Raw genomic sequence first — 14863 nt, forward strand, 5'->3', positions numbered from 1 at the left:
GATTCCAGCTAAATGACATCCTGGGAAAGGCATAACTATGCAGACAGTGGAAAGATCAGGTGTTGCAGAGGAGGGAGAGCTGAGTAGGATGAACAAAAATTTTTCAGGCAGTGAAGCTACTCTGTGTGATACTACATTTGCATATACTTACAATCCATTATACTTAGTGAAATAAGCCAGTCCCCAAAAAACAGGTATCATATTTTCCCTGATCTGGGGTAACTAATAGAGTACCTGAAATGTAATGCATTGGAATGAAATAACAGTTTGAGATTCAATGATTATTTATAGCCCTCATCTCTTCTGTCAAGGAACAGTGGTTTTTCTTTGTTTGTAGATTTTATTTTTTCTCTTCATACTGTTTGTTGAATTATTTTAGAGTAGAGTCAACTATATGATCACCAAGTATATTGAAAATAGATCTTTGTAAAAATTTTTTTCTTTTCAGCGTTTATTTAATAAACATAAATTTCCAAAGTAAAACTTTTGAATTATAGCAGCTTTTCCCCCCATAACCTCCCTCCCACCCACAACCATCCTATCTCCCAATCCCTCTCCCATCCCATTCTTCATCAAGATTCAGTTTCAATTATCTTTATATACAGGAGATCAACTTAGTATATACGAAGTAAAGATTTCAACAGACTGCACCCACAAAGATACACAAAGTATAGAGTACTGTTTGAGTAATAGTTTTACCATTAATTCTCATAGTACAGCACATTAAGGGCAGAGGTCCTACATGGGGAGCAGGTGCACAGTGACTCCTGTTGTTGATTTAACAATTGGCACTCTTATTTATGACGTCAGTAATCACCCAAGGCTCTTGTCATGAGCTGCCAAATGCCTTAAGGGCTGATTCTGAGGCCAGAGGGCTGTTTAGGGCTTTTGCCATTCTGCTTCCCATGTAGGACCATTCTTTCCTTTTTTTTTTTTTTTTTTTAAATTTTTATTTATTTATTTATTTTTGACAGGCAGAGTGGACAGTGAGAGAGAGAGAGACAGAGAGAAAGGTCTTCCTTTTGCCGTTGGTTCACCCTCCAATGGCCGCCGCGGTAGCGCGCTGCGGCCGGCGCACCGCGCTGTTCCGATGGCAGGAGCCAGGTGCTTCTCCTGGTCTCCCATGGGGTGCAGAGCCCAAACACTTGGGCTATCCTCCACTGCACTCCCTGGCCACAGCAGAGAGCTGGCCTGGAAGAGGGGCAACCGGGACAGGATCGGTGCCCCGACCGGGACTAGAACCCGGTGTGCCGGCGCCGCAAGGCGGAGGATTAGCCTGTTGAGCCACGGCGCCGGCCCCATTCTTTCCTTTTTAAGTCTATCAATTATTTGCAGACACTGGTCTTCTTTATGTAATCCCTTTGACACTTAATCCTATCTTTTTGATCAATTATGAACTTAAACTGATCACTTTAACAAGTAAGATGGCATTCATACATGCCACCTTGATGGGATTGAATTGGAATCCCCTGGTATATTTCTACCTCTACCATTAGGGGTAAGTCTGATTGAGCATATGCTGAACTGTACATCTCCTCCCTCTCTTATTCCCACTCTTATATTTAACAGGGATCACTTTTCAGTTAAATTTAAACACCTAAGAATAATTGTGTGTTAATTACAGAGTTCAACCAATGGTATTAAGTAGAACAACAACAACAACAAAAAAAACACTGAAAGGAATAAAATCACAAGTTGTTCCTCGACAGTCGGGACAAGGGCTGATCAAGTCATTGTTTCTCATTGTGTCCATTTCATTTCAACAGATTTCCTTTTAGGTGCTCAGTTAGTTGTCACCTATCAGGGAGAACATATATTTGTCCCTTTGAGACAGGCTTATTTCACTCAGCATGATATTTTCCAGATTCCTCCATTTTGTTGCAAATGACTGGATTTCATTTTTTTTACAGCTGTATAGTATTCTGTTGAGTACATATACCATACTTTCTTCATCCAGTCATCTGTGGATGGGCATTTGGGTTGGTTCCAGGTCTTAGCTATTGTGAATTGAGCTGCAATAAACATTGAGGTGCAGACAGCTCTTTTATTTGCCAATTTAATTTCCTTTGGGTAAATTCCAAGGAGTGGGATGGCTGATTTGTATGGTAGGGTTATGTTCAGGTTTCTGAGGAATCTCCAGATTGACTTCTATAGTGGCTTAACCAGTTTGCATTCCCACCAACAGTGGGTTAGTGTCCCTTTTCCCCCACATCCTCATCAGCATCTGTTGTTGGTAGATTTCTGAATGTGAGCCATTCTCACCGGGGTGAGGTGAAACCTCATTGTGGTTTTGATTTGCATTTCCCTGATGACTAGTGATCCTGAACATTTTTTCATGTGTCTGTTGGCCATTTGGATTTCCTCTTTTGAAAAATGTCTATTGAAGTCCTTGGCTCATCTCTTAAGTGGGTTGTTTTGTTGTTGTGGAGTTTCTTGATCTCTTTGTAGATTCTGGTTATTAATCCATTATCGGTTGCATAATTTGCAAATATTTTTCCCATTTTGCTGATTGCCTCTTCACTTTCCTGTTTCTTTTGCAGTACAGAAACTTCTCAATTTGATGTAATCCCAATTGTTAATTTTGGCTTTGACTGCCTGTGCCTCCAGGGTCTTTTCCAAGAAGTCTTTGCCGGTGCCAATATCTTGCAGGGTTTCTCCAATGTTCTCTAATAATTTGATGGTGTCGGGTCTTAGATTTAGATCTTTAATCCATGTTGAATGGACTTTTGTGTAAGGTGTAAGGTAGGGGTCTTGCTTCATGCTGCTGCATGTGGAAATCCAGTTTTCCCAGCACCATTTGTTGAATAGACTGTCATTGCTCCAGGAATTGGTTTTGGATTCTTGATCAAATATAAGTTAGCTGTTTATGTTTGGATTGATTTCTGGTGTTTCTATTCTGTTCCATTGGTCTATCTGTCTGTTTCTGTACCAGTACCATGCTGTTTTGATTATAACTGCCCTGTAGTATGTTCTGAAATCTGGTATTGTGATGCCTTCGGCTTTGTTTTTGTTGTACAAGATTGCTTTAGCTATTCGAGGTCTCCTGTGCCTCCATATGAATTTCAGCATCCTTTTTTTCCAAGATCTTTGTATAAAAAATAACAGTGGGAATCTGAGGAAGAGGGAGGAAGGGTTGGAGCATGGGCAGGAGGGAGGGCAGGAGGGGAAGTGCCACTGTGTTCCTAAATCTGTATATATGAAATATATGAAAAGTGTATAATTTAAATATTAAGTTTAAAAAATTTGTATACAACACCAATAGTAAATTATGAACTTCGGGTCATAATAATGGATTTATCCTTTCTATTTAAAAAATCTACTCTGGTGAGAGATTATAATAGTGGAGAATGTTATGCCTGTATAGGGGATAGGAAATAAATGCAAACTGTTTTCTGCTCAGTTTTGCAATGACCATAAAACTGCTCTGAAGTTTAAAGTTTATAATTAATATTTCCAGATTAATTAAAAAGTTATTATTTAAATTTTTAAAACTATTAGAAGAAAATACGATGGAATATTTTTTTATCTGAATGTAGAACTAGTAATCACAAAAACAGTCATAAAGGAATACATAACTAGATTCCAGTATAATTTTTTTTATTTTTATTTTTGAAAATTATTTACTTGAGAGGCAGAGTGACAGAGAGAGAAAAAGAGAACATTATCTTCTGTCTGCTGATTCACTCCCTAGACAGCCACAAAGCTAGGTCTGGACCAAGATGAATCCAGGAGCCAGAAACTCCATTCTGATTTCCCACATGCGTTGCAGGGGCCCAAAATATTTGTTCCAGAACACAAGCTGGCACTCTGATATGGGTGTTATAGGCAATGACAACCTGCTGAGCACAATGGCAGTCCCTTGGTATAATTTTATTTATTAAGTGTTTTTTAAAAGGCAAAAAGAAGTGCTTTTATGAATACCCTTAATATATGAAACAAATAATATGTAAATGGGAAAATGATATGACTGGATAATCAAAAATAATTTATAATTGCTAGTAGACTTATGAAACTTTATACTTAGTAATAATGGAATGCATGCTGAAACAGTGGGATTTTTAAATTTTATGCAGTATTCCTTGTAAATATTTGAAACTATTTTATGCAACACGATAATAATTTAAAAAAAAAACCTGAACCCACCACCAGCAGTAAGAATAAGAACATACTTGATGCTGTTTATTCTCACTTTGTTCTTTCATCTCTCTTCCCTGCTTCTTCAGTCCTTCCCCCGTTTTCTCTACTTTTATGTGTATCATTTCTTGCATTACAGTACAGTTTTCACACGCATATATATTACTAAGCAATGCATTGTTTGGTTTTGCTTATTTGTAAGGTTTTCCTGACTTGTTTTCTTCTTTATTCTCCTAATCCCTACCCCGTTTTTTGTCTATGTATAGAAGTGATGTGATTAAAACAAGAACATTTCTTTAGGCTGAGGGGATTGTAGTAAATCTGGATTTGTAGGGATAGAGAATATCACCAGGGCATCTATTAGAGTTACTTAGAAGTTTTCTGTGGTGGTTTTTATTTTTTAATGTTATCTATTGAAAAGCAGATAAAGAGAGAGAGACAGAGATCTTCCATCTGCTGGTTCATTCCCCAAATGCCCTTGAGAGCCAGAGCTGGCCCATGCCAAAGCCAGGTCTCCAGCTGGGTGGCAGAGACTCATGTACTTGAACCGTTACTTGCTGCCTTCCGGGCACATTAGCAGGAAGCTGGATTGTAAGGCGGAGAGGCAGGTCTTGACGCCAGGTTTTCTGATATAGGATGTAGGCATTCCAAGCAGCAGCTTGACCTGCTGTGCCACAGAGCCAGCCCCTTTTACTCTGTACTATAGGCCTCTTGAGACTCACTTCCTAGGGGAGCTGCTTGTACTAAAAGGATTTTGTTATATTCTTCAGATATATTGGGACAAAAAAATAAGATTGGGGACTGTATTAATGATCTCTGTAGTCAGTCTTCTCATTCAGTCTTTGATAAAGCATAAATAAAGGCTCACTTTGGGATTTTGTTATCTACATAACATAGCTGGGAAAGTTGAATTTAATTATATTGTATTTGAAGTTTAGCATGTTCCAAACTATTCTAGTGATTTGGGAAGATATTAATTGTAAAAATAAATGTGAAGTGTCTTTATTAGTAAAGTAAAATAACTATTTTGAGGAATTTTTAATTATTTGAATAAGAAATCCATTTATTAAAAAATATAAACACATCATTGGCATACAAAAGACAGTTGAATTTGCTTTCATTTGATTCCAGAAGAAAAGATTGGTCAGAGAAGATTGCATTGTTCTAGAAAGGATAGGGAAATTTTTAATAATTAGTAAGGGCACAGTAAGATCATTTCAGGCAGAGCTAAACTGCTTAAGCAGTGGGATAGAAGTGTGAAGGTTGAGGCATATTTGAGAATTGTGAGTAATGTAGTTCCCTAGTCATACATGTTCTGGTAAGAACAGACCAAAGAGTTCAATCAAAGTGGGTCTTAAATGGCCAACTATCTGTACATGGGATCTAAGGAACTTTTTTGCTAAGACCTTATTGATGAACACTCAAATTGTTTTGCTTTTCTTATATTTAGTCACATCCTTAATCATATTTGCTAGTTGAAAGAAGGAATGTTGCCTGTTTTATTTGTTGTATCCCTAGAGTAGAGGAATACCTGGTATATAACAAACATGCATGAAATTTATGTTCAGTGAACAAAATAATTTATATTTCATAAGAAAGAAGAATTTGATTGTACTTTAAAAATAAGTCAGGTTGTTTTGGCACTTTTATGGTAGGTCACAAACTTCCTTGTATTTACTTTATTTGGGATTGTCTTCCTCTTAGGTTCTTTGTACTGTTCTACCTGGGCTCTTATAACCGGTGATCATCCCTTCATGGTTTCCCTTTGTTGTGGGGTATAACTATGTTCTGTGACTTCACTGACAGAAACTATAATCTCAAAAATCTTTGATTTCAACTTTATATCTCTTCTCTTGAAGTGTAGTATTGCTTCATTCTTTGAATTTTTTTTTTTTTTTTAATTTATTGGAAAGAGAGACAAGGCCAAAGAGACGGAGCTTTCTATCTACTGGTTGGTTCACTTCCTAAATGCCTGCAACAGCCATTGCTGGGCCAGGCTAAAGCTAGGAACCCAGAAGTCAAACTGACTTTCCCATGTGAGTGAGCTACCACCTGCTGCCTCCCAGGGTATACATTAGCAGGAAGCCAGAATTGGAAGCAGGACTGGGGCTTCAACTCAGGACCGTGATTTGGAGAAGTGCTGTGCCAAATACTTGCTCCTATTCTTTAATCTTGGCTCTGATCATTTCTAGGAATATATGGTATCATTTAAAAGCCTTTTGCTACTTAGCTCCCCACTAAGTCTCCTAAGTGTTACATTAGTATTATTTTAAAGTGCCAGCTTTGCTATTATACACTTTTCTGTATTTTTTGAATAAATTATGGTACAGGTCATAAGTATTTAAAAATAAATGATAAATCGAGCTATATGTTACCTATGCTTGTTTGTTTTATTCTTCAGTGTTTGCTCTAGAGATTATGTTACATATCCTAATTTATATAGTGTCCCTTGAATTAATATAATACTACTTCACATAAAATAAGAAAATCCATTTAATTGTGACAAGTATACTAGTACGCTAATAATAGGGGAAGTGGATGATAGGTATATAGGAACTCATAATTTTTTGTTTTAGAAATTTAAAACTATAAACTTCTTGAAACTAAGACATTTATAATAATTCTGTTTACTTCCCCTTCATTGTGCAGTGGTTGTCATATAACGCTTAGTGACGCCTATTAGTTATTTTTATTTTAGACAGATATCTTTTTTGAAATTTTTTTGCTTAAATTTGAAAGAGTGATGTGTTCCATCTGCTGGTTCATTCTGCAAATGGCAACAATAGCCAGGTCCCAGCCAGACTGAAGCCAGGAGCTATAGGGTCCATCTTAGTCTCCCACATGTCAGGGGCCCAAGCACTGGGGCCATCTTCTGTTGCCTTTCCACTTGCATTATCAGGGAGCTGAATTGGAAGCAGAATAGCCTGGGTTCCAACTGCAATTCAGATTTGGGATACCAGCATCTCGAGTGGTAGCTTAATCCTCTATGCCACAATACCCCAAACAGTTACCTCTTCAAGAAATTGAAAAAAGAAAAAAGGCTCTCTTTGTCTAAATTTTACCTCAGTTAAAGTAGTGTGTCTCTTGTGTGAACTCTCATAGCACATATTCTGGACCACTTATTTGTCCTATATGACCGTACAGTTAGTATTGTTCCATGCATATGTTAAACTTTACCAGTTCTAGGTTATTTTCTGAGAAGGATCACCATTTATACATTTTTAAATACTTTAAACATAGTGCCTTATACAAAAGGAACAACTGTACTTATTTAAAGTATATAATAACTTACTGAAATTTTGTTGTTTTATCTGAGAATTTGAATAATCTGCAGTTTGAGTTGTATTATTGCAGTTCACCATTAGATGTCACCTTAGAACATTTTATATTTTGCCAACAATTTCCTTATTATAAGGTTTATCTAATTCTGAAGGCTGATACTCCTGAGAAGTTTCTGTACATGTTAAACTGATTACTTTCTAAAACAAAAATATTTATAACTTATGATTGTAGTTTTTTTAACCTTCGTAGTATATCTAAGTGCATATGGAACCACTGATTTTACTTAAGTCCCCTTTAAAAAAAAAAAAACTCATTTACTGTATTTGAAAGTCATAGTTACAGAGAGGGAGAGGCAGAGTGAGAGAAAGAGAAAGGTATTCCCTCTGCTGGTTTATTCTCCAAATGGCTGCAATGGCCAGGGCTGGGCCAGGTTAAAGCCAGGAGCTTCATCCAGGTCTCCCATATGGGTACAGAGGCCTAAAGATTTGGGCCATCTTCCACTGCTTTCCCAAGGCACATTAGCAGGAAGCCGGGTCAGAAGTGGAGCAGCCAGAACTGGAACTGGCACCCCTAGGGGATGCTGGTGCTGCAAACAGTGGCTTTACTGCTATGCCACATACTAGGACCCTAAGCCCTCTTTTTTTTTTTTTTTTTTTTAAAGATGTATCTATTTGAAAGGCAGAGTTACAGAGGGAGGAACACACACACACACACACAGTCAGTCAGAGAAATCTTCCCTCTACTGGTTCATTCCCCAGATGGCTGGCTCTGCAGGTGGTGGCTTAAGGCTGGACCCTTATGTCCTCTTTAAAATGTAAATACTGGCATTATTATTATTTTCTTTTTCCTGTACACATTTATTCATTTATTTGAAAGAAATAGAGAGAGGGAGACAAACACACACACAGTGTGGGGGGGGGGGCGGAGAAAGAGAATCTTCCATCTTCCATCTGCTGGTTCATTCCCCAAATGTCTGCAATGGCCTGACTTTGGGCCAGGCCAAAGCCTGCAGCCTGGAACTCCATCTGGTCTCCCACATAGTATTTTTTTTTTTTTAAGTAATTCTCCTGAGCAAGTTTTATAGTGATTAGAAGTAATTATGGGAAAATATAGGATACTCAAGAATACCTTTACAAAATATTACATCCTGTGACCAGTGTCATTCTGAAAAGCATCTATTCTAGGAGCCTGACTGAGACCAGACTCACCAAAAGTCTGCCTGCTCCACATAAGCTTTGAGGACCACCACAGGTTTTCCTTAAGGCTGTCAGAGGAAGAGGGAGCACTGAGAGGGCCGTGCAAAGAAATGCAGAGAGAACAGAGATTCATGTAAGTCTCTTGGCCAGTCTTGGGACAAAGAAGAGTACTAAGAATGAGTTTCCGTTGCTCAGTCTCTTTCCTTAGAAGATAGGAAAGGAGAGGTCAAGGAGATTTCTGCAAACTGAGAAGGTTTCATGTTCACTTTATATTTAAGGGCCTAGATTTTAAACTAACATCATAAGCTGTGTGATTTAAGAGATTATATGTTGCATTGGTTTACCAACGCCAGGATTCATGATTAAAGACGAAGTCTATGGTGAGGATTTAATAGGCCTACAGCATTCCTAACAGACAGAATCCATGCTCTTCCCGTAATACCATCTGTAGTCAGACAGGGGCTGCAATCCTCTGTAATTTTCGTCAGTCTTGCCAGGAGACAGCTGGAAAATTAGATGGAGATGTGGTAGCTATTTTCTTTAGTTCATCCAGAATATTGAAATTTGAATAGAATACCAATATTATTGCCTAATAATGTAATATATACCTTGAAACACCTAATCCAAGCTATTGATTGTTCCTGATCATCTAGTGTACTATCCCCAGCCTTTCATGTCTCACCTTGGAAGTAAATGTCAGGAGTAACTTTTATTTTTTGAAATGTTTTTTATTTATAAACTTATCTCGATCAATCATTTTATTTCTCATGCCATGACTATAATACTCCAAAGTACAGAGGTCATACACATTCTATTTTGTATTGGTCAAATTACATTTAAAAAAAATGAAGCTTATCTTGTAATGTTTCTATGCTTTACGATAAAACTTAAAAAGATATCTACATATCTAAACTGGTATAAGGTTGCCACTCATCTTTCTTGGGAAGGCCTCTTTTTTTTTAAACTTTATGGTTGTTAGGATGTCATTCTTTACAAAGTAATGGAATAATGATAATTTTTATGAAATAACTGGTGAAATGAATGGTCAACAATAAAAAGTTGGCAGTACTACAGCCTGCGTTAGTACAATTAATAGTCAAGAGAAGCTGAAAATGTTACTCACTATGTTGCCAATTCATCTTGTAATCTGTGTTCTTTTCCTCGTATTTTTGTCTGTCACTACAGCTAAAGAAGTAAACAGGTCATGGCACGCTTAACAAAAAGACGACAGGCGGATACAAAAGCTATCCAGCATCTTTGGGCAGCCATTGAGATCATAAGGAACCAGAAGCAAATCGCCAACATTGACCGTATTACAAAGTAAGTAAAGCAAAAATATCCTGTAACATTTCTTGTAAGGCTCTCCAAAATGCCTGTCTTTCTGTGTTAGAAAGAGCTGAGGCCGGTGCCGCAGCTCAATAGGCTAATCCTCCACCTTGAGGTGCTGGCACACCGGGTTCTAGTCCCAGTCGGGGCACCGGATTCTGTCCTGGTTGCCTCTCTTCCAGGCCAGCCAGGAGAAGCACCTGCTCCTGTCTGCGGATCGGTGTGGTGCGCTGGCTGCAGCGCGCTGGCCACGGCGGCCATTGGAGGGTGAACCAACGGCAAAGGAAGACTTTTTTTTTTTTTTTTTTTTTTGACAGGCAGAGTGGACAGTAGAGGGAGACAGAGAGAAAGGTCTTCCTTTTTGTCGTTGGTTCACCCTCCAATGGCCGCCGCGGTAGGCGCGCTACGGCCGGCGCAACGTGCTGATCTGATGGCAGGAGCCAGGTGCTTCTCCTGGTCTCCCATGGGGTGCAGGGCCCAAGAACTTGGGCCATCCTCCACTGCACTCCCCGGCCACAGCAGAGAGCTGGCCTGGAAGAGAGGCAACCGGGACAGGATCGGTGCCCCGACCGGGACTAGAACCCAGTGTGCCGGCGCCGCAAGGGAAGACCTTTCTCTCTGTCTCTCTCTCTCTAACTATCCACTCTGTCAAAAAAAAAAAAAAAAGAGCTGAAGTCACTTTTTTGTCTTGTAGAAATACAGTGTGTTGAGAAAACAAACACAACAACATACATAAGTAACCTGTATTCATAATTTTTATAAAAATATTGTAAGTGAAACATAAATATGTACTATTTAAAATTGCCTATTAGCTATCAAGAATTTTTAACACTTGGAGACTTTAAATCTCTTTTAAAAGGATTTTGGTTAATCAATTGCTATTTTTGTAATGAAACTGAAGAATTAATTGTTCATTACCTTTTTAGAGATTTATTTGTTTGAAAGGCAGAGAGAGAGAGAGATCTTCCATCTGTTTGTTCACTCCACAAATGGCTGCAATAGCCAGGGCTGAGCCAGGCTGAAGCCAGGAACCTGCAGTGTGCCTCTGTCTCCCATGTTTGTGGCAGGGGACCAAGTGCTTGGGCCACCATTTGGTGCTTTCCCATGCTTATCAGCAGGGAGGTGGATTGGAAGCAGAGCAGCCAGGACTTGAATCTGTGTGTCAGTGTGGGTTACAGGTGTCATAGGCGGTGGCCAAACTTGCTTTGTCACAACACCAGCCATTATGATTTAATGCAGGACTGGTGTGGTATGTGTATTAAACACTATCCCACTAGCTCATAACCCTCTGAAGAAAAATTTTTTTTTAACAATTTCATCTTATATTTTTGAAACTATCAAGCGAACATTCAGTTTAAAAGAAGGAGAATTCTTTTTGTCTCTAGTTTCTGATGCTATTTATTTTCATAGACAAATTCAGAATAGAACAACATCAAATTGCTTGATGAATCCTTGGTTTATATGCTGTATACTAGTCACAAGGGAGTATTCAGTTATGAAATTGCCTTTGTTTTGTTATGTTTGTTTCTCTGGGGACTTTTTTTTTTTTTAAGATTTATTTATTTACTTGAAAGTCAGAGTTACACAGAGAGAGAGAGAGAGAGAGGGAGGTCTTCCACCTGCTAGTTGGCCACAATGGCAGGCGCTGTGCCAATCAGAATTCAGGAGCCAGGAGCTTCTTCCAGGTCTCCTACATGGCTGTAGGAGCTCAAGGACTTGGGCCTTCTTCCACTACTTTCCCAGGCCATAGCAGAGAGTTGGATCAGAAGTGGAGCAGCTGGAACTTGAACGGGCGCCATATGGGATGCTAGCACTGCAGGAAGGCAGCTTTACACACTGTGCCACAGCACCAGCCCCATCTCTGGGGCTTTTAAAATTATTGATTTTGTTTATTTGTTTGTTTGAGAGAAAATGTTCCCATCTGTGGTTCATTCCCCAAATACCTGCAGTGGCTAGGACTAGGCCAGGGAAGAGTCAGGAACCAGAAACTCAATCCATTTTCTGTATGGGTGGCATGGACCCAATGACTTGAACCATGCCCAGGTGGCATTAGCAGGAGGACGGAATCAGGAGTAGGGCTGGGACTTGACCCTGGAACTTGGCTGGGCACTCTGAGGACATGGGTATTACAACCAGCACCTTAACTGCCCTTCTCTATGTTTTTATTTTTACTTTTAAAGGATTTGTTTGAGAGGTAGAGTGTCAGAGAGGAAGAGAGAGATCTCCAAACATAAGTTCATTCCCTAAATGACTGCAGTAGCTGGCCTGAAGCCAGGAGCTAGGAGCTGTCCCACGTGGGTGGCAGGAGCTGAAGTTAATGGGCCATTGGGGCTGGACCAGAACTGGAGTAGCTGGCACTTAAACCAGCATTCTGAGATGAGACATGGGCATCACATGTGGCCACCTAACCAGTTGTGCCACAAAGCTGGCCACTCTGTATTTTTAAAAGAGTAAACAATTTATCCTTTTTTAAAGTGGATGATTTTTTTGCAGTTCATTTAGACAGATTTCTTTATACATATTCCTTCTACATTCTTTGGATGTTTCTGTAAAAGTAGAGGACAGATAATGTATAAAAGCTCATTACTTAAATGCCTTTGGTTTTGGCTTTTAAAAAGAAGTAACACAATTTAGTTCTCTATGTTTCTGTCTCTTCCTTGTTTCCTTATGAAGATGATAAAGGTAACTTAAGAGCAGAGGAACAGCAGATAGAGAAAGGGATGAGGCTGAAAGTTGTTCATTTTTTTTTTAAAGATTTATTTATTTATTTGAAAGAGTTAGAAGAGAGGCGGGGGGAAGGGGTGGAGAGAGAATGAGAGAATGAGAGAGTGAGTGTCTTCCATCTACTCATTCACTCCCCAGTTGGCTGCAGTGGCCAGAGCTGCACCGATCTGAAGCCAGGAGCCAGGAGCTACTTCCTGGTCTCCCACTTAGGTGCAGGGGCCCAAGGACTTGGGCCCTCTTCTATTGCTTTTCCAGGCCATAGCAGAGAGCTGGAATGGAAGTGGAGTGACCAGGACTTGAACAGGTGCCCATTTGGGATGCCATTGCTGCAGGCAGTGGCTTTACCTGCTACACCACACCGCCGGCCCCCTAAGCTGTTCTAACTGTACGCTCATCTTTCGTATACGTTTAAGTTGGCTAAGTACAGCTCTTAGCTCCCATAGAAAACAAAACGAAACAAAATAGATAAAAAATAAGTATCACTGTGTGGAATATAAAAATAATATATTGCCCTAATTATGTTTTTTTGTTGTTGTTGTTCCTGACTTTATTTTTTTTTTAACTTTTATTTAATGAATATAAATTTCCAGTGTACAGCTTATGGATTACAGTGGCTTCCCCCTCCCATAACTTCCCTCCCACCCGCAACCCTCCCCTCTCCCGCTCCCTCTCGCCTTCCATTCACATCAAGATTCATTTTCAATTCTCTTTATATACAGAAGATCAATTTAGTATAAAGATTTCAACAGTTTGCACCCACATAGAAACACAAAGTGAAACATACTGTTTGAATACTAGTTATAGCATTAAATCAACATGTACTGCACATTAAGGACAGAGATCCCACATGAGGAGCAAGTGCACAGTGACTCCTGTTGTTGACCCAACAAATTGACACTCTAGTTTATGGTGCCAGTAACCACCCTAGGCTGTCGTCATGAGTTGCCAAGGCTATGGAAGCCTTCCAAGTTTGCTGACTCTGATCATATTTAGACAAGGTCATAAAAGACAGGGTGAGGATAGTAACCAATGATTCTAAGAGTGGCATTTACCAGGTTTGAACAATTATACAGCATTAAGTGGGGAAGAGGACCATCAGTACACACAGGTTGGGAGTAGAGCCATTGGTGGTAGAGTAGAGGTTATGATTACGAAGGAATGAGGCCCAAGTGCACTAGACAGGGTCTAGAATAAAGGACAGAGTCATTATTAGAGGAGCTAAGAAAGGTGTTGTCTAAGCTACAGTTAAGTTTTCTGATTGAGAGGCAAATAGAACCTGACAGAAGGGGCTTGATAATAATCTGGTGGGCTTTAGGCCTTGTAAGTTAAGAGGCCCAGACCTATCTATCTCTTCACATGGGGTATATCCTAAGGGAGGTGTGAACCTCCTAGGGGAAGGCACTCTGTTGACTTTCATTACTTGGCTGGCCTGGGAGGAGAGCTGGCCAGGTAAAGGCAGGTGGCATCTCTAACAAGAAATTTACAGTTCTGCCTGCAATGTTGCTGACCCTACTTGACCATACCCTCAGCTGCAGTGGTCACTTTGGAAGTTGGGCTGAGTGAAGGGCTTTTCAGCTTAGAGCCAATAAGATCTGTGGCTCTGACCTGGGCATCCTTCGACTCCAGGGCAGGTCCATTTCCAGTGATCCAACTCTTGGCAGAGCTGCCAGGGCTCTTCACAAGCTGACTTCTGCTGAAGCCCAGGCTTACCACATTGAAAGCCACTGCAGTGGACTGGCCTGTTGGGTCTCCTTGAGGGCAGATCACTGTACAGATCAGCCATTAATAGGCCTGCCACCCATTGCTTCTGATGCCGAGCTTTCTTTTCCTCCTGGTTTGTGTTAAAGCAGACCAGAGGATGCAAGTCAAGGGAGTGCCCAAGTCCCATCTCTAATCTTCGGTGGCCTGAACTATAAGTCTATAGTCACAGGCATGTTCTGTAGGTAGTTTTTCTAAGGTAGACAATGCCCATGAGGAAAATTATATTCTCACTTTAAAACTTTCTTTCCCTTTGGTCTGAAAGGGAGGTTTTTTCTACTTACTGTATACTTCGCTGATGGCGAAGTGAATCTAGCTATGAGATTATTATTTAAGTTCTTATTTTGACTATGCTATTACAGAAAAATGTTAGCCATCTCTTATAAGGTCTAAAGATTAAATTGTGTGTCCTACAGATTCCTTCATAATAGAATTAGTTTCCT

The 14863-nt window shown here is 39.7% G+C and overlaps 1 protein-coding gene across 8 annotated transcripts in view; it reads left to right on the forward strand.

The window, feature by feature from the left end:
- ZMYND11 (zinc finger MYND-type containing 11) overlaps nt 1-14863 on the forward strand; it is a 125487-nt gene that overhangs the window by 18186 nt on the left and 92438 nt on the right. For 6 of the 8 annotated variants that reach the window (XM_062211062.1, XM_062211066.1, XM_062211067.1 and 3 more), the window contains exons 1-2: nt 8601-8745; nt 9798-9932. In XM_062211062.1, coding sequence (XP_062067046.1) covers nt 9817-9932 — 116 coding nt within the window. In that variant the 5' untranslated portion in view covers nt 8601-8745; nt 9798-9816. Of the gene's footprint in view, nt 1-8600; nt 8746-9797; nt 9933-14863 lie in introns of those variants that run through there. The other 2 variants (XM_062211065.1, XM_062211064.1) reach the window with 1 other exon arrangement.

This window comes from Lepus europaeus, chromosome 14 (genome assembly GCF_033115175.1).
Source record: "Lepus europaeus isolate LE1 chromosome 14, mLepTim1.pri, whole genome shotgun sequence".
NCBI lineage: Eukaryota > Metazoa > Chordata > Mammalia > Lagomorpha > Leporidae > Lepus > Lepus europaeus.